The following is a 16,430-nucleotide window of genomic DNA, read 5'->3' as shown; positions in this document are numbered from 1 at the left end:
TTCCTATTGATGTTGGTACAGTTTCTCTTCATACACTTTCTTTGTTGCAACAGCCCAAAAGACATATTCAAAATTCTTCTGTGCATTCATGTATTTTAAGAACCACTGTCCTATCACCACTAAATTCTCTATTTACTGTTTATATCAGCATTTGGGAATCATCTTTTCTATTTTATAAATTTGAATTAGGCTTTCTTGAAAATGTTTCAGTTCCCATAACTCCATTTATTTAGATTTGTTTCTCAGATAGTGTTTTTCTTAGATTAAAGGTGCTCACAGTGGCTTTTGTCAGCAAAAAGACCCTCTGTTGCCTTTTTAAGTGTGTCTTTATTTTAGAATTCAGCTAGTTATCTTTTTCCCATAACAACCCTTTTTTCTTCTATATGTATCACTTATATGTCATAATGGTAATGAAGCATAGCATCTGTTGCAGCCCTTTGAGACAATATTGGTGGGGGGGAATGGATAAACACATCAGTTTGTTCCAGTTCTATACAACTTTTTATCTTGTTTGCCTCTATAAAGCTCCCATCTATTTTTAGATAGACTTATTTTTATTCCCAGGAATTCACTGTAATGCGGTTACATTTACATATATGATATTCATTCCAGCCAACCAAAAAAATTAAGACTTTCTCTAATCTGTTCTCTAATTGAGATCACCTGTTTCATATTATATATAGGTAAAATTAAGAAACTGATATTGAAATCAAGAAAGCATTTGCTAATCAAAGTTGAAAATAGTAGTAAATGAAGCCATCACTTTTTCTCAATGATTTCTGTTAGCCAACTGGAAACAGAGCCTGGTGGGTTAGAGGGCTTTTATTTCAGAGCTCTGTGGATAATCTTATTAGCTCCATAGTCTGGGATATTTGTGCTCCTTGGTAAACTTTGCTGGTGATCACCTTTTCTTTTCCATTTATAGTGCATATCTTCCACTTCACAAAAATGCATTTATTTACACTTTCTTATTTGAAAGAATCTGGGCATATCTAAGTAATAGCTCAGACAGTGTAAACTGACATTTCTTACTTTGAAAGGCAGTTTCCTCATGGCAGAAACTGTGGATGTCAGATTGGCCCAAATTGGCCCATTGTTTCTTAGATTTAATGCCTCATAGCATTTTCCATGATCCCTTAAGCAGTGAGATTTCCCTTTGATCTTTAAGATCTTTCTGTCTACGTGTTGCCAATATGTCTCTTTAACTTTTACTGCACTGTGATTACAGCCATCCAGCTCAAAACATTCATAGGTGCTAAAAGTTTTGGCAACTGAAAGACTGATGCTTACACGGTTTCGGGTTCATTTAGTGTTTAACACAGGCAGACACGAGTGTCCTAGGAAGCACATGTTTCATCAGTTGCCTAATGGACAGCTTTCTTCACTTCTCTTCTGCAGCATCTTCTCAGATTTTTAGAAAATGGCCAGGACAGTATTAAGAGTTTCTGAAGTTTGGCTTTGAAGCATAAAGTAATATTTGATAGACTTCCTTCTTTCCAGTAATTTAGTAAACTTCCCTTGTTCAGGAGAAAGGAGATACTATAAACTTGTGAAACTTTGCTACAGGTAAGGTCCTATGGAAAGAAAACCCATCACGATTTATTATTACCTAATACATCAGTCATTCAATGGATAGTGTCTTTTATGAACAAAGCACTGTGCAGTATGTGCATATTTTCATTGTATATATTTTTTAACTTAGATGTTTAATTCTGTAGATAATATCTGTTTGGTGAAGGAATATTTTACTTTCCTTTCTTGTATGAAATCTATATCTTCCGCATCCTTTTTTCAAATTAGAGATGTTATGTGAGAGAAGTTTTGATCCAGCTTTTCTCTCAGCCTCCATCTTCCCTGAGATAGTCAATTTCAGTCATTGTCCCCAGTGAAGGGGATCATCGATGCAGATGGTCCAAATCCCCAGCTAATCCTCTCTGTGGGGTGCGGTCACAGGCCCACCACTTGGAGCCATAGTCCTCATCACACCTGGGGCATGACCGTGGCTCCCTGGGACACAGGGCAGTGTTTGCATAGTGAGAAATAACTCCCAAGTCCGGAGGATAATCTACAAGGCAAATAGTCCCACAGGGATCATCAGGAGCCCCTGATCCAGACAACAAAAAGGGGCACTGGGTCTTTTCTTAGAGAGTATCAAGAGCTTACCCTGTTGCCCTAGAATTCAGAGACGGAGTGTTATTCTGACGGCCCAGTCCAAGGGCAGCCAAAGAAAGCTTGCCACCAATATACAGATGACCTTAGGTCAGGCAGTAAAGAGAAGGATTGTTCTGCTCAACTGCAGGCACAGCTGGTGAAAGGAATGAGATAAGCATTCAGGATTCCTGCAGAATCGCACTGCATCCAGTTTTGGGTTCTACTAACAGGGAGACTTAGGGATGCCAGTAATTAATATGCAATTACTTCTTGATTTACAAGTTTTATAGGACCTGGTTCTTTGAATTTGAGTTTAGGTACATTACAGCCAACAGGTACTATACAGCAAGATTCTCATTTGAAAGTCTGTCAGTCGCATCGGTCGTTGGGAACAGTCATTCTATTCTTGAAATGTCAGAAACCTCTGAAGTACAGGAAAGAATCATGAACTTAAAAATCACATTTTTTTTTTTTTCCTCCAGATGGCATTTCTCAGAATCTCAGTATCCAAAATATATCTTAAAATGAACTTTTGGGGCATCATTAATTTACTTGGTATAGGTTAGATTTTTTAACTTATTTTTAATATTATTCCCCATTTTGAAAAACAGGTTAACTCTTCCTTACTTTAAAGCAATGAGGGTCTGCCAGTGTCTTGTAGGAGGTGACTTTGGGGGAAAAAAAATTATGAATTCTTGCTCTCCTCTACTTTCCTTTGAGGAGGGAAACATTTATGTTAAATACTTACATATTTTAAGCCCATGTGTTTTTAAACAACTAAAGAGGAGAAAATTAAAATATTTTCCAATCAATTCCCTCAGGAGAAAGCTATGTAGGTAATTATGTCAACTACTTAATAAATACACAGTGTGGACTGGGACTAGCCCTAAACACTTTACAAACAGTCGCTCATTTAATCTTCTAGTCCTAGAAAGATAATGTAATCAAATGAGGAAACTGAGGTGCAGAAGAGTTTAGGAACTTACTTTAAGCCCCTCTGCTGTAATGTCCCTTGTGCCCTAGGAGCTGGCTCATGATGCAGAGTTAGACGACAGCAACCTTGTAGTTCAAACATTTATGGTGCCTCCAGGGCTGTCTTCCAGCCTCCTCCCCATCATGGTAAGGAAGCTGAGTTGCTATGTATCAGTGGTTAGCCTGTTCCAATCTCTTGCCTAGATCCAGTAAACAAGAGCCAAAGAACTGGGGTAAGCCCTGAGAATGAGGCTTCTCCCACAGTGTCTTCCCACATTTTGCTTCAAACAAATGAAGTTGCAGGTGGGGCCTGTCAGACTATCTGGAAACTATTTGTCTACTCCCATCACAGCTGATGTATATTGTCACTTCTGGCTCACAGGTGCAGCATAAACTCAATTTCTCTCTTCCCTTCCATGAGCGAAAAAAAAATGGGACTGGTATTGACTTGTGCTCTGGAGAAAAGCTCAATCACCTTCACGGTCCAAGCAGATTTGTGGCTTTCTCATGTGGCTTGTTTGTGGGGTTTTACCTAAGCTTGCTGGTCAGCCAGGCTGAGTCATCGTGATCATTCAAGCTTCTTAATGCCCTGAGCTAGAACATCAACCTGTAAAAATTGAATATCATGTGGATTTTAAATGCACATCCCTTATAAAATTTTTAAACCTTGCTGGATTTTACTGGAATATTTGAACCAGACTGAGTATATTAAATTTATGAGTCCAATTGATACAGTACCATAATAATTCAATACAGTATGCTTATATCATTAAACTCATAAAGAAGGTTTTCTGAATAGCTATAATGAATAGTTCTGATTTTGTAATCACAGACTAACATTTCACCCTGATGAATTTTAACTGGAAGCTCTTAGAATTCTCTATAATATCAAAATGTAAATGTCATATTTCAAATGATGACTACTTATTTCAAGTATTTACTTTAAAACCTATGATAGATAGAAAAGAAGTACCTGCTAAGACAGAGTTATTCAGTAAAAATACTGAAAAGGTTGGAAGAAGTTGCCATGAAGTAAAATAGGATTGTAATTTACGGCTACTCATAAACTATAAATAGAAATAAACTTTTTTATTCTACTTTGACAAATTTCATTTATTCCGTCATCTCTTACCTTATTCCCAAACACATGTACCTTGTACCTTTAAAGCAACCACTATTTTATTGCTTATGGATTTTGCGGTTCTGAAATTTGGGCAGGGCTCGACTGGGTAGTTTATCTTTTCCAAGTGATGTCCAATCAGGCCAGTTACATGACTGCATTCTGGCCGTGCCTTCACTAAAGATGAGGTGCAACTGGAGCACTGGAACCTGCAAGGTCACTTCCTCACTCTCAGCATTACCTCCAGTGCATTCTCTTTAAAACAAGTAATAGACTCCACCCGGAAGGCCCGGCAGGGCTCTAGGTCCAAGCAAAGGGAGATTGCTAGTGCACAGTGCAGGCCCCCCAGTGTAAGGACTGGTGGAGAGCTGATCCAGTGGGCAGGGCGTTCCAGGAGTGCGTACCCCACACTGAACGGGTCATGCATGGTGTGCAGTCCAGTCATGCTGGACTGTTGGTGGTGCTCCAAGCTCTGGTTCCCCACTCCAAGGATTTGTACATGCTCTCCCCACTGCCTAAAACAGGCCTTCTCCAGCATCTTCTTCCAATATCTTCACCTGCTCGTTCTTACCCTTCAGATCTTGGCATGAATGTCACCAATTCCCAGGACTAGGCTGGATGCCTTTTTCCTAAGTGCTCCAAAAGCATATCATTTCTGTTTTCCCGTAGCCATATTTTAAATACTGCTTTACCCATCTGTCTTCCCTGAAAGGCCTGCAAATTACTTAGGACAGGAACCGAGTCTTATTCACTACTGAATCTCCAGAAGCTCTGGCATATAGAAAGCTCTCAATAAATATTGATTGGGTGCATGAATAAAGTAGGAAGAGAGAGGAATCCAAAAAGAACAAACCTTCATCCAGTCCCTAGAAGATAAGTAAGATTAGGATGCTGGGAGCAAAGCTCCAATAAGACCGATTGTTAACAAGGAGGAGATGGGTGCAGGCCAGCCTTGTCAGGGCAGGCACTGTATCTGTTTAATTCAACACTGGCACACTGCTTTGTGTACAGCAGGTGGGTAGTAACTATCTGCTGGATAAAAGAGTTGCTTGAATCAAATCAAACTGTACTGATTTAATCAGAGCGTGGAGGACATTTGGGGCGTGTTGGGAAAGGAACCCAGCATACCTGATTCAACAGAGAAATTTTAGGATTCCGAAATAGCCAGACAGAGGTGTTCAGACTAGAACTTATGAGAGTTTAGAGTGAGGAAGACTTGGTTGAGTGAATGATATTGACCCCACCAGTGACCAGACCTTTCTCAGGTCTAGAAATATCCTAGCATGTCCTCATCAGGGCCTGATTCGTCTTGAGAGCCCATCAGTTGATGGTGAATTTTTTAAGTGTCGCAAGGTAAATAAAACCTCTAAGTCTTATTAGACTGGTAGTTGTCTTTAAGCTGCCACTGTGGCCAATGACTTCTAGAAATGAAGAATGCCATTGAATTATCTTCCCTGTTACTATGTCACAATGGGAAGTGGATAAGCCATATTACATTTTTAAAGAACACTTTAATTTTAATAATTTCAATAACTTTAAATTAAATTAAGGATTTATGTTAAAATTTTGAAAAATAAAGAGGGCTCCACAACAATGAGATGCTGGGAAAATCATTAGAATGACACATCTAGGGTGATACATTGCGCCTGAAATAAAGAGTAGGCTGCAGTTATAGTCATGAGCCGTATTAAAACAAACTTTTTAATAATACAGAGTGGTCATGATTTTATCCCCCTGCTAATTAAAATAGAAGCAAGGGAGCCAAAAGATAATGTCTTTCAAATGTTACTGAGACCCTCTTCTCATTCCCACACATCTTCTATACACATAACACGCACAAACAGTGGTTGGTTGAAATTCGAGATAAATTCTGAGCCCCAAAGATAGGGGCTATATATACATTTATACATTATATTTCATGCTTAAAGGATTACACTATAAGAATTATATTAGGCCATTCTGACTTGCTCTTGAATGAGGAGCCAGTCATTTTGTTAGCCTCTTATTATCTGTTGACCTTGGCTGAGTCACTGCATCTTGAGGTCTCAGTTTCCTCATCTGTAAACAAATGATATGCCTCTGTCCTCTTCCTCCTCCTCCTCTTCTTCCTCCTCAGTGTGACTTAGTGATCATATGCTCATGAACTGGGAAATGCTTTGTACAAAATGCTTGCAAACCCAAATCTAGGTTCAAGGCCCTCTGTGTTCTCCTGCACGTCCTGCTGTTGCCCATGCAGAGCTCTGCACAGCTGGCCTTGCTCCTTTGTTCGTATTGTTTCCTTTCCAGATCCCAGAACTGAAAGGAAATGACTGCAGGATGGGAAGGCCCAACATTTGACACCCTGCTAATCTCACCGAGTTTTGCCTGGATGGACTATAGAACACGTGATCAGTCCATATGGCCAGACTAGTATTTTGTTCAGAAACTCAAGAGATGAAAAGAACAACCCAGCAGAGGATATCTAAAGGCCAGTTTTTAGCCAGGTTGTTCCAGTAACTTACATACTTTTTCTTTCAGCCAGAGCTGAGACTAAAATTGTATTAGAGGTCACACATGAATCATGTTAACATAATGACCTTCATCAAGAATGTTTAAAATTAAATAGCACACATTACATTTTTTCCTAATGTAGTGTATTGATTGAGGTACTAGTCTAAAGCTCTAAAATAATTAACTGAATTATGGCTGAATTAGCCTGTATTGCTGTAGGGAGTGTGTTTTGCCTTTCAGAACTCATTAACACAGCCAATAGACCATATTTGCCTATGTTTGGGTTCAAAAGATCAATAATGTGTAGTTGTGTTTTGAAATGGTGCTGGAATGTTAAAGATTGGCCTGTGTACATATCATGGGTAGGTGCAAGAGCCTTCGAGCTTAACGTCGGCAAGGGATATAGCACTAGGATGAGCTGATCAGTGGAAACATTATTCGTGAAACTCCTGGGATTGACCTCCTTCTAAGGGAAGAGTGTCCTGGGCAGATGCCTTGTTCTGATCTCCAAGTGCTTGGGTGTGGTACACACGGAAGGTTTCTTAAGATTCATGGCTGGTATTTGCCACTTGCCAGTGCCCCATGCGTTATTGTCAGTTCACTTGATGGCTAACAGTAGAAAATGGCTGTGGCCGTTGTAAGCACATGGGTTTATCAACTCCCAGTCTTGGGAATGGGCAGATCAAAGGCTCTTCTGGAGCTGCCCTCCGTGGGAAGTCGCTGAATTTCTTACACTTTTGAAAATGCTCTATGGCAGCAGTCACACAATCTGGAAGAGGCTCGCCCTAAGGCACCTTTGGTTCCAATGGACTCCAAACAGTACCTCGAGTAGGTCTTTGGCTATGAGGTGCCCATTCCAGAATATGTTTGGGAAAAATTCACCAGCCCTCTGTCCTAAGTTAGCCAGATAACCAATCTCCAAAGAAGAGAAAAGCATCTTTTCAGTGTTATTTGGTAAGGGAAACAGGCAGGTCAGTCAAAATATGGCCAATGCTCACCAAGGCACTGTGAGTAAGATGTCAGAGCATGTGCAGAGCTGCTTAGGACTCCATGTAGAAGAGTATAACCTCTCAACAAAGAGTTCTTTTCTCTATGTTTGTATGGACATTAACTGTAGAGAACCCAGTGCCCCTGCTCTCCTCTCCATGAGAGCCGTCAGGCCCGGGAAAGACAGTATATCTGCCCAAGCAGCCGAGATGCCCAGTGTAGATGGCCTTGCCCCATGAGACACAACAGTGCCCAGGAGAGGGGGCCCCAATGGAAGAAGAGGGGATGACGGATGCCCTGGCAGCCTAGTGATTGAGACGTGGCCTCTGGAGTTGGAAGATATGGATGCCAGTCCTAGAACTCCTTCTTGTATACTCCGTGACCTTTGGGACATTACTTAAGCCTCCTGGACCTCAGTTTCTTCATCTAGAAGATGGAGATAATCATAGTTCCCACCTCACAAAGTCATTGTGGTAATTAAATGAGATGCACCATTGAAAGTTCTCACTGTGCAAGCCCTTGATAAATGGCCTTTCCATAAGAGTAGTGAGATTGTAGCTGGTCAGCCTGGTATATGTACCTGGACCAAAGTCCTAAGGAAATACTCACAGTGGGTCTTGGCAGGTAAAACTTAAAGAAAAAAAAAAAGGGCTACTTTGGAAAGAAAGGATCAGGAGCTTGCTATGGAGTATCTCTGACCATCTGTGTGTCCCTCATCCTGTTGGTCTCTCTTGGCCTCCCCTTTAAAAACTTGTGGTCCCTACAGGATTTTGTCTTTGTTTGAGAGTATTTTTAAAGGCATATGCTAGTTTAACACTTTGAAACAGACTCCATTGGACTCATCTCTCTCAGTTACTCCTACACCCTGCTCACTGCACCTGCATAGATTGAATTTTAAAAAACAATAAAATATGCCTGCAGCCTGTAGAAAAAAGGTTTTATGACATCCAAGTATATAGTATCAGTATTGAAATATGCCTTAAAGATTAGCCATCTAAATTTGATTTTCTGAAAGCACTGATAAGAAAATACCTTATTCTTCAGTGTTGGTCCAAGAAGCAAAAATTAATAACCAAGATAAATACCTAATATAGTTCTTGTTATTCTTAAGTATTTTTTGCCAACTCGATAAACAAATAACTCCTGGATATTCATCTCCAACATTGTCATGCCACTTTCTTTTCTCCCCTATGTCTTCTGTTTTCTCCTCTATCTCAGCCCTTCCTCTCTTACCCTTTCCCAGCCAACCCTCAGCACCCCCATCTCTCTGCGGCCCCTTCTCCTCTTGGCCCCCTCCTTTCCTCCATCGCTCACACTCAGACAAACCCTCCCCCAGACCCTTTCTTGCTCTACCCCTCCATTTTCTGGTTTGCAATCTTATTTTAAAGAGGATTTGTCTTAATCTGACTTTCATCCTCCCAGTATTCAAGGCAGGGCTGAAACATTGCACCAGGAATTGTGACCACTTTTCTCGGTGGCCCAGATTCAGGGTGTTTGACAAAGCAAAGACTCAGGTGGGACATCCACCACCAGGGTAGGCAAGGGTTGCAGGCTTTCTGTGGTCCCTAATGGCTACAGAGATTTATATTTGCTTGCTGTTATTTATTATTGTTTTTAATGAAGATTATGCCATGTGAAAGAAATAGAAATTGAATATTGGCTTTCACAGATTTTTTTTCCCGCTTTGCCCTTATAACCTTGATTAGTCACTTAAACTCCTACTAATATCCTTCAGTTTTTATAATACTCTTTTATAAAGTGTACTGCTTTGGGGATGCAGCACGATACCTGAATTTATTTTTCATATACCAGAAAGGCTAGAATGTCTTTAGTTCAACAATAAAGGGAGGCCTTTGACAGGAAGGACTTTAATTTTCTCCCTTCAGCTGTAGATGCTATGGAAAACATTGCGAGTTCAGGCAAATAAAATTACTAATGTAAATATGTGTATATTTAAGTTTGTATTTTATATGTAATTGTAACGTATATTATATATATACACATATACATATTCGTATACATGTACGTACGTACATACATATATACATACATACATATAATAGAATTCTAGTACATTAGCTGACCTTGGATTGAGCCTGAAACCCTAAGGGTTTTCTTTATTGGAAGAATAGTGATAAACTTGACTCACCGAACACCATTATATAAAAGTAGATTTCGTTATTGAAAAAGAACGCAAACAAAAGACCCAAATCAGTCATGGTTGCATGGCTCACCGCTAAAGTCATTCAGGGTTATACAGCAGTGATAATGAACAAACTGCAGCTACACCCAACAGTGTGCATGAAGCTCACATCGTGGTAAGCAGCGGAAGCCAGACACAGAAGAATGTATTCTGTGTGATTTCATTAATATGAAGTTCAAAAACTGGCAAAACTAAAACTAATGAGTGGTGCAGAAAGTCAAGATAGCAGTTAAGCTTAAGGAAGGAATTGTGAAAGAGTATGAGGAGGGCTGCTGGGTGCTAGAAATGTGTTAGAAATGTTGTAAATGTTGCTGATCACACAGGTATGTTCATTTTTTTTTTTTTTGCAAATTCATTAAGCTGTACACTTTCGACATGTACTGTTTTCTCTGTGTATACTTCCTATTTGCAAAAAATCAACTCGTTAAAATCAGTCATCCAAGTTTCTTCTAAGCACTTTTCCCCAAGCTGGGCAGCGTGCCAGGCATGATTGGGGATTACAAAGAAAAATGAGATTCTGTCTGTGACTTTGAGAAATCTGGAATTTTAGTTCTGTCTTCTGTCCCCAGCCCTAGACCTAGTCCTTTGCTTTTGTCATTCACCGGAAAGACTTTGCCCTGCCCATCTCAAGCATGTGGCTCTGGACACAGGCAACCAAGGTCACGCCTCACCTCATATACTTTAGAGCACATTAGGGTCATGACAAACTACACTTCCTAATCAGAGCATTTCTTTGAGCAAGGAAGCCGTCTATGTAATAAATAGAGCCAGGGCTGCCCAATTCTGTAAAGCGGTGGTTTTTGTTTTTTTTTTTTCCAAAGAAAAATCTCTTCTGTAATGTTTAGAATTAGTTGAATCAGATCCTTCTATCTCAGGTTTTCATCCACGCATGCAAATGAGTTCATTTAAAGAAAAAGGCATTACCTGCCCCTAGTTTACTGTTGTTCTTTTTATGCTCGTGCCCTAGCAGAGATGGTATCTCCAATACTTTTTTTCATATTCTTAATGTGCACTTCTCTCTTCATTTTACCCTTCAGGTTTTATTGGCCCTTTAAGAGTCTCTGCCTTCTGAAATCATATGACAAATGTTGATATGTCTGTTCCCAGATTTAAATACCTTCCCTTAAGTCAGAATTCATCTTTAAGGCAAGTTTGCCATGAACATTAGTCTGCACGTTAATGCAGCCTGCAGGAGACCTGGAGCAGAAATTGCATAGGAGCTACTGAGATGACGCCTGTGTCACAATCCAGTTCTGCTCACGCTTGAAACTGTGAAGGAATTGCATTGCAGCTCCATGCACCAGTGTCCAAACTTCTCATCTTCCTCATTCTAAATCATTCACTCTTAGCCTTTCAAAAACAGTCAGTTGCACACATGCATTTCATTTCAAGCATTGTCTGGTCAGGTGAGATCTACGATATTTACTAATAAACATGTTTGGTGGAATCCAGGTCCCTCTGAAGTTGATATTCTCAACTTCCCTTCCCCTAGAAAAACTGAAGTCTGGTTGCCTTTTGCCTCTCTGACACAGTAAGTACTGGAGTAAGATCTTAATTTTTTAGCAATTGGTTTTGACACCTTCTTACTTTAACTTGATTGCTATTTCAAAAACCTTTCAGGAGAGGTTACCATGAGACCAATAAGTTCAGAGTATTGAATAAGGAAAACAGAGTCTGAGTTGAAAACTGTTGTTGATTACTAGCCTCGCTCACCTCTCTCACATCAGATTTCTCACCCTAAAATGGGTGTTACAGGAATAAAAAGAGGTAATTCTAGGTAGAGTATGATGATAACAAAACAGGTGACTTAGGAAACTTTTGGGTTTGATGCAAATGTTTGTTATCTCGCGTTGGTGATGGTTTCACCAGTGTACATGTGTCAAGACTCATCAAATTGTACATTTGAAGAATGTGCAGTTCTTGCGCACCAGTTACAACACTTCCATAAAGCATAAAAAATAAGATGTTAGAAGATTTTTAAAAACTGTAAATTATTATACAGATGTTAATTATTAGTAATCCTTGTTATTATTTTTAAGAAAGTAGCTAACAAATTTTCCTTGAGAAAAGGATCTTCTTTCAGAAGTAAATTTCAGGTGGCATAGAGGTAGCCGAATTCTACTTCCGCGGGCCAAGGTTTCTCAACCGACGCAGTATCGATATTTGGAACCAAATGATTCTTTGCAGAGGGACTGTCCTGCGCATTGTAGGATGTTAGCCACAGCCCTGGCCTCCACCGACTGGATGCACCCTCCCCCCACCGAGAGCAGCAATCAAAAATGTCTCCAGCCACTGCTGCATGTCTCCTATGGGGCAAATCACCCCTGGCTGGAAACCACTGCTCTAAGCCATGGCCATGTTTCTTAGACAAATTCTTTTTGTTACTCAGGGTCTGTAGTTATTATGTTTAATTTCTAAGTTTGTGACAGGACTGATTATATTTTTAAACAAGCTGAGGCAGTAATAAAGGTTTTGTCCTAACCACCCCCTCCTCCTCTCCTTTCACCATTCGTCCTGTTTTCTGTTATGGATGAGATTTGCATGACCTGAAGTATATTAACTGTTTTTGTGTGTCCTCTTTTCCTTTAATACATCCTGCCAGCACCCGCATCTAACTTCATCCCAGCATCTCGGATCCTAATCTCAGACATGCTTTGCTGTTCAGTTCCAGAAAAGGCGGATGATGCTGTGACAAACACGTGCAGCAGGGGAAGCGGGGTGGAGAGCCAGTGTTCAGAGCAATTAATCTTAGTCAGAATTTCTTTTCATTGATGATTATAGGATTTGCAAAACAATCTGTAAATATTAGTACTTGGAACTGAAACTCTTGTTCCCAGTATTTCTTTTCTTTTATAAGAAGGATCCAAAGCAGATAGTAAGTGTCTCATTTAAAAATAATCAGCAGCATGTTTAGCATTGTACAGATGGCTAGCCTTCCCCCCCCCCACCTCCTCGCCCAATCATCTTTCTATTTAATGAGTAAGTTGGAGGAAAATGGCTTTTTTAAAAAATAGGATATTAATGAGTGACACCGTTTCTAAAAAGCAGACCCCTGTGCCAGGCATCTCTGGCCAAAGACAAGTCACCTGCATAACGGATATCATGGCTATGTGTCCTTGGTTGGTCTGATGATAGAGAAGACAGTCCAAGAGATTTCCTGAGTCCCGTTTCTCTCAAGCTTGATGGGAAGTTGTTTCTGGAGATTCTTTTCTCCTCTCTTCTCTTCGACTCCACCCAACAATGTCTTGACCATGTTTTTAACTTTGGTCTCTTCCTCAGAAATACCTCAGGGACTTTTTCAGCGTGATGCTCCAATCTGCGACGTCTCCCCTACACATCAACAAAGTGGGGCTGACTCTTTCGAAACACACCATCTGTGAGTTCTCGCCGTTCTTCAAGAAAGGAGTCTTTGACTACAGCAGCCACGGGACGGGTTGAGCTGGGGCTGATGGAGGAACCACCAGTGCAGTGCCTTCTCATCAAAGCGAGCCTCCCAGTTCAGGGCAGCTCCCAGGCAAGGTCTGGGCCTGCCTCCTGCTGCTGCAGGCAGACACTCAGGACCCTGCCCAACGCCTCACCAGTTCATACCTAGTGCCTGAGTTTGGGGTTGGGATGCTTTGCTTGCTAATGGTGACCCTGACGGACACATTTTACTGTCCCATTGTGATTGAATGTGGCCTTTCCCCCACAGTGCTTCCTTCTCATTGCGCATCAGAATCTATCCCCTGTGGCAAGGTGGATGTGGCTTGACTATTGGGTGTTCTGAGCCAAGCCGACATGGGACTGTGGGTGGCTCACCAGACTTCCCTTAAATGACTTTCATCTGGTTTCTTCTTTCACCAAAATATATTCTTATTTTTTATATTCCTTCCATGTGGCTGCCCATATCCCAAGAAAAGCATTTTAAATTATTTCGTTGTATTTTTGCTTTTTCCTCTTATTTGAGTCAGAATTTTTGTATAATACCTATTAAACACTGATGTTTACACAGAATTTCATATTCCACAAAAAGGATTTTCGGTCCAATCATGAGTAGAGTCTTCCCTGCTTGACAAATTGGATGTAGGTGAGATCACTTAAAACTTCGACAAATCCATACTAAATATACACAAATAGGATATTTGTTTAATCTTGAATATTTAAGAAAATTTTCCCAAATGTAAATAGCTACTGTGCATTCTCAAGCTTTCTCCACCAAGCACAAAATGAGCACACAGCTGAATACATATTTTTGAACATAATTTTGTTCACATTTTTGTTATATAATCTACTGGATCTTTAGCTGAAAGACTAGAATTTATAGTGGTTTATTAATGATCCCTTAAATTACTCAGGACTTAATGTAGCATTGCACAGCTATGTACAGTAAAACTTTTGTTTTACTAAAGAGAAAAATGTGAGTAGAAAATACATATATATGGTATATATTGAAATGTATATAATTCTACCTATAGATTTATATATGTATTCACTCCTGTACAACAGTTTTATCAAAATATATAATCATTCATACCAAATTTATTAAAGGTATTTGCTTTTTAAAATTTAAATTGAGCTGCTATCAATATTAAATGAAATTATGGAGTCTGCCCTTTAGCTCATTTTATTTTAAGTTTGCTACATGATCATTTCTAAAGATCTGTTTAAAAATTTATCTAATGTGCTTGGAAAAATACATAATGTATACTTTAGCATTTGCATTACAGAAGATACAGTTATAGTGAAGATTGAAGTCACAAATGAATGGATAACAAAACAAGTTTGCATTCAGTCTTCTAGAATATACCTGTGCAGCAGAGTTCTCCAACCTGAAAAATATATTTAAAGATGCAATTATTTTGATAAGAGGGAAAACTATCATTGCACTAATTAGAAATCATAGTTTAGCCTTAAAAAAAAAAATGAGGACTTTTTTTTTTAATTGCTACAGAAATACTAGCTTTTGTCTGCAGTTGTGATTACTGGCATAGGTTTGGGGCAATTACTACCGGAGAATTTAAACCTAGAGATTTAAGGATAAAAGCTGGGAGATAATAATTAACCATAGGTCATATATTTAAAAGAAGTCAAAGCGCTAAAGATTTTTCCTCATCTGCTGAGTAAACGAAATGGTTTTTTCCACTGACCAGATAATCTATCTCCTGCCCCTTTGGACCTGTATCCAAGGCCAGGCTTATGGAAACCATTTTATTAAAATTACACAGGGTACAATAATAACTTGGCAAGAAAAAATAGATGTGTGTTTGTGAAAAGTACAGAAACTAGAAAGTCCTTTGATTCCAATCCTCATTTTAAGTTATTAGCATTGAGTTTAGAGTTCAAGAACTAACTGGCTCTGAGTAGAGCCAGTTACAACATAAGCGAGTCATTTCTCTTTTCTCAGCCTCAGTCTCCTTATATGGAAATGAAGGTTTTGCACAGGATGAAATTTAGGTTCCATTTCTAGCCCATGGTTACAAGCAGTGGAAGTAACTACTTCAGTTTGGACTGTACCTCAATTACAGAGACTGTAACTGGTGTGTGGATATGAAATACAGGCTCCTAATGGATTGAAAGGCAGCTTAATCTGAATAAAACATGAGGGAATGTCAAAAAGCCAATGAAAAGTCTCATCTAAACAAATAATGGAATCTCTCCCTGGAATGCAGATAAGACAGATGACAGAGTTAGGATGACAAAATTAAGCTTTGTTAATCTGGACTAATTCAAAGGAGTACAAGAAAAATAGTAAATGTATATTTTATTACTTTCAAGTGTATCAAATTAGAAAGTAAAGCTAAGCTGACCACTTTAGGCAATTCAGATTGAGGTGCCAGCAACTTATATTTTTGTGGTCAGTTGGACAATTCTGAGGAACTTAAACAGAGTTTTTCATTTGAGTAGTTTTAGCATGTCCTCCAAGGTCTTGCTTACACAATAAACTATGTGCACCAAACTTGTTTATAATCACAAGTAGCACAGTAACCTTCAGCCTGGCTCTCACCTAGACTCGCTGGTTCTGAATTAGAAGCCTTCAGATTCAACACTGATTACTTTGAGCATGTGAATAGGGAGTAATGAAGTCATGCTGGCTCCCTAACAATAGACATCTAGAAGATTCTCTGTCTCATAATGTGGAGATGTTTTGAAGATTCATGAACAGGGTACCCAGGCCCCGGGGCCACTTCTATTTATATTTGTATGAAGAAAGAGTTAGTTCTGCTCAAGTTGGCCCCAGTCTACCTACTCAGAACTCTAGACGGCATGTGCTTTAGAGTCTGGGCAAAAAGAACTGGAAGCTTTCTTAACCTTGAGCATCAGTGAACTCAGAAGTGGGGCTGCTGTGGAGGGTTCAACTATTAAGGACAAATTTTTTTCCCCCTGGACACATCTCCCTTGGCACACAATCCCACGAATGCCCCACCATTTCTTCAGATGTGCTCTTGGCGATGAGAGCAGTCTTGTATTAAGGCGTGGCTCTTTATTACTTATTCTGAACCTACCACAAGGCAAGCCTCATCCCTCAGA

General features: G+C 39.6%; 1 protein-coding gene across 1 annotated transcript in view; it reads left to right on the top strand.

Moving 5' to 3' along the window:
- Nucleotides 1–14,473, top strand: part of KIF16B (kinesin family member 16B) — a 245,989-nt gene extending 231,516 nt beyond the window's left edge. The window contains exon 25 of the mRNA XM_011371247.2: nt 13,203–14,473. Within this exon, the coding sequence (XP_011369549.1) occupies nt 13,203–13,361 (159 nt within the window). The 3' untranslated portion in view covers nt 13,362–14,473. The remainder of the gene's footprint in view (nt 1–13,202) is intronic.
- Nucleotides 14,474–16,430: the final 1,957 nt, after the last annotated feature.

This window comes from Pteropus vampyrus, unplaced genomic scaffold (genome assembly GCF_000151845.1).
Source record: "Pteropus vampyrus isolate Shadow unplaced genomic scaffold, Pvam_2.0 Scaffold7, whole genome shotgun sequence".
Lineage (NCBI taxonomy): Eukaryota > Metazoa > Chordata > Mammalia > Chiroptera > Pteropodidae > Pteropus > Pteropus vampyrus.
Note: the sequence above shows the minus strand (reverse complement) of the source record. Positions and strands in the feature narration are given on the sequence as shown.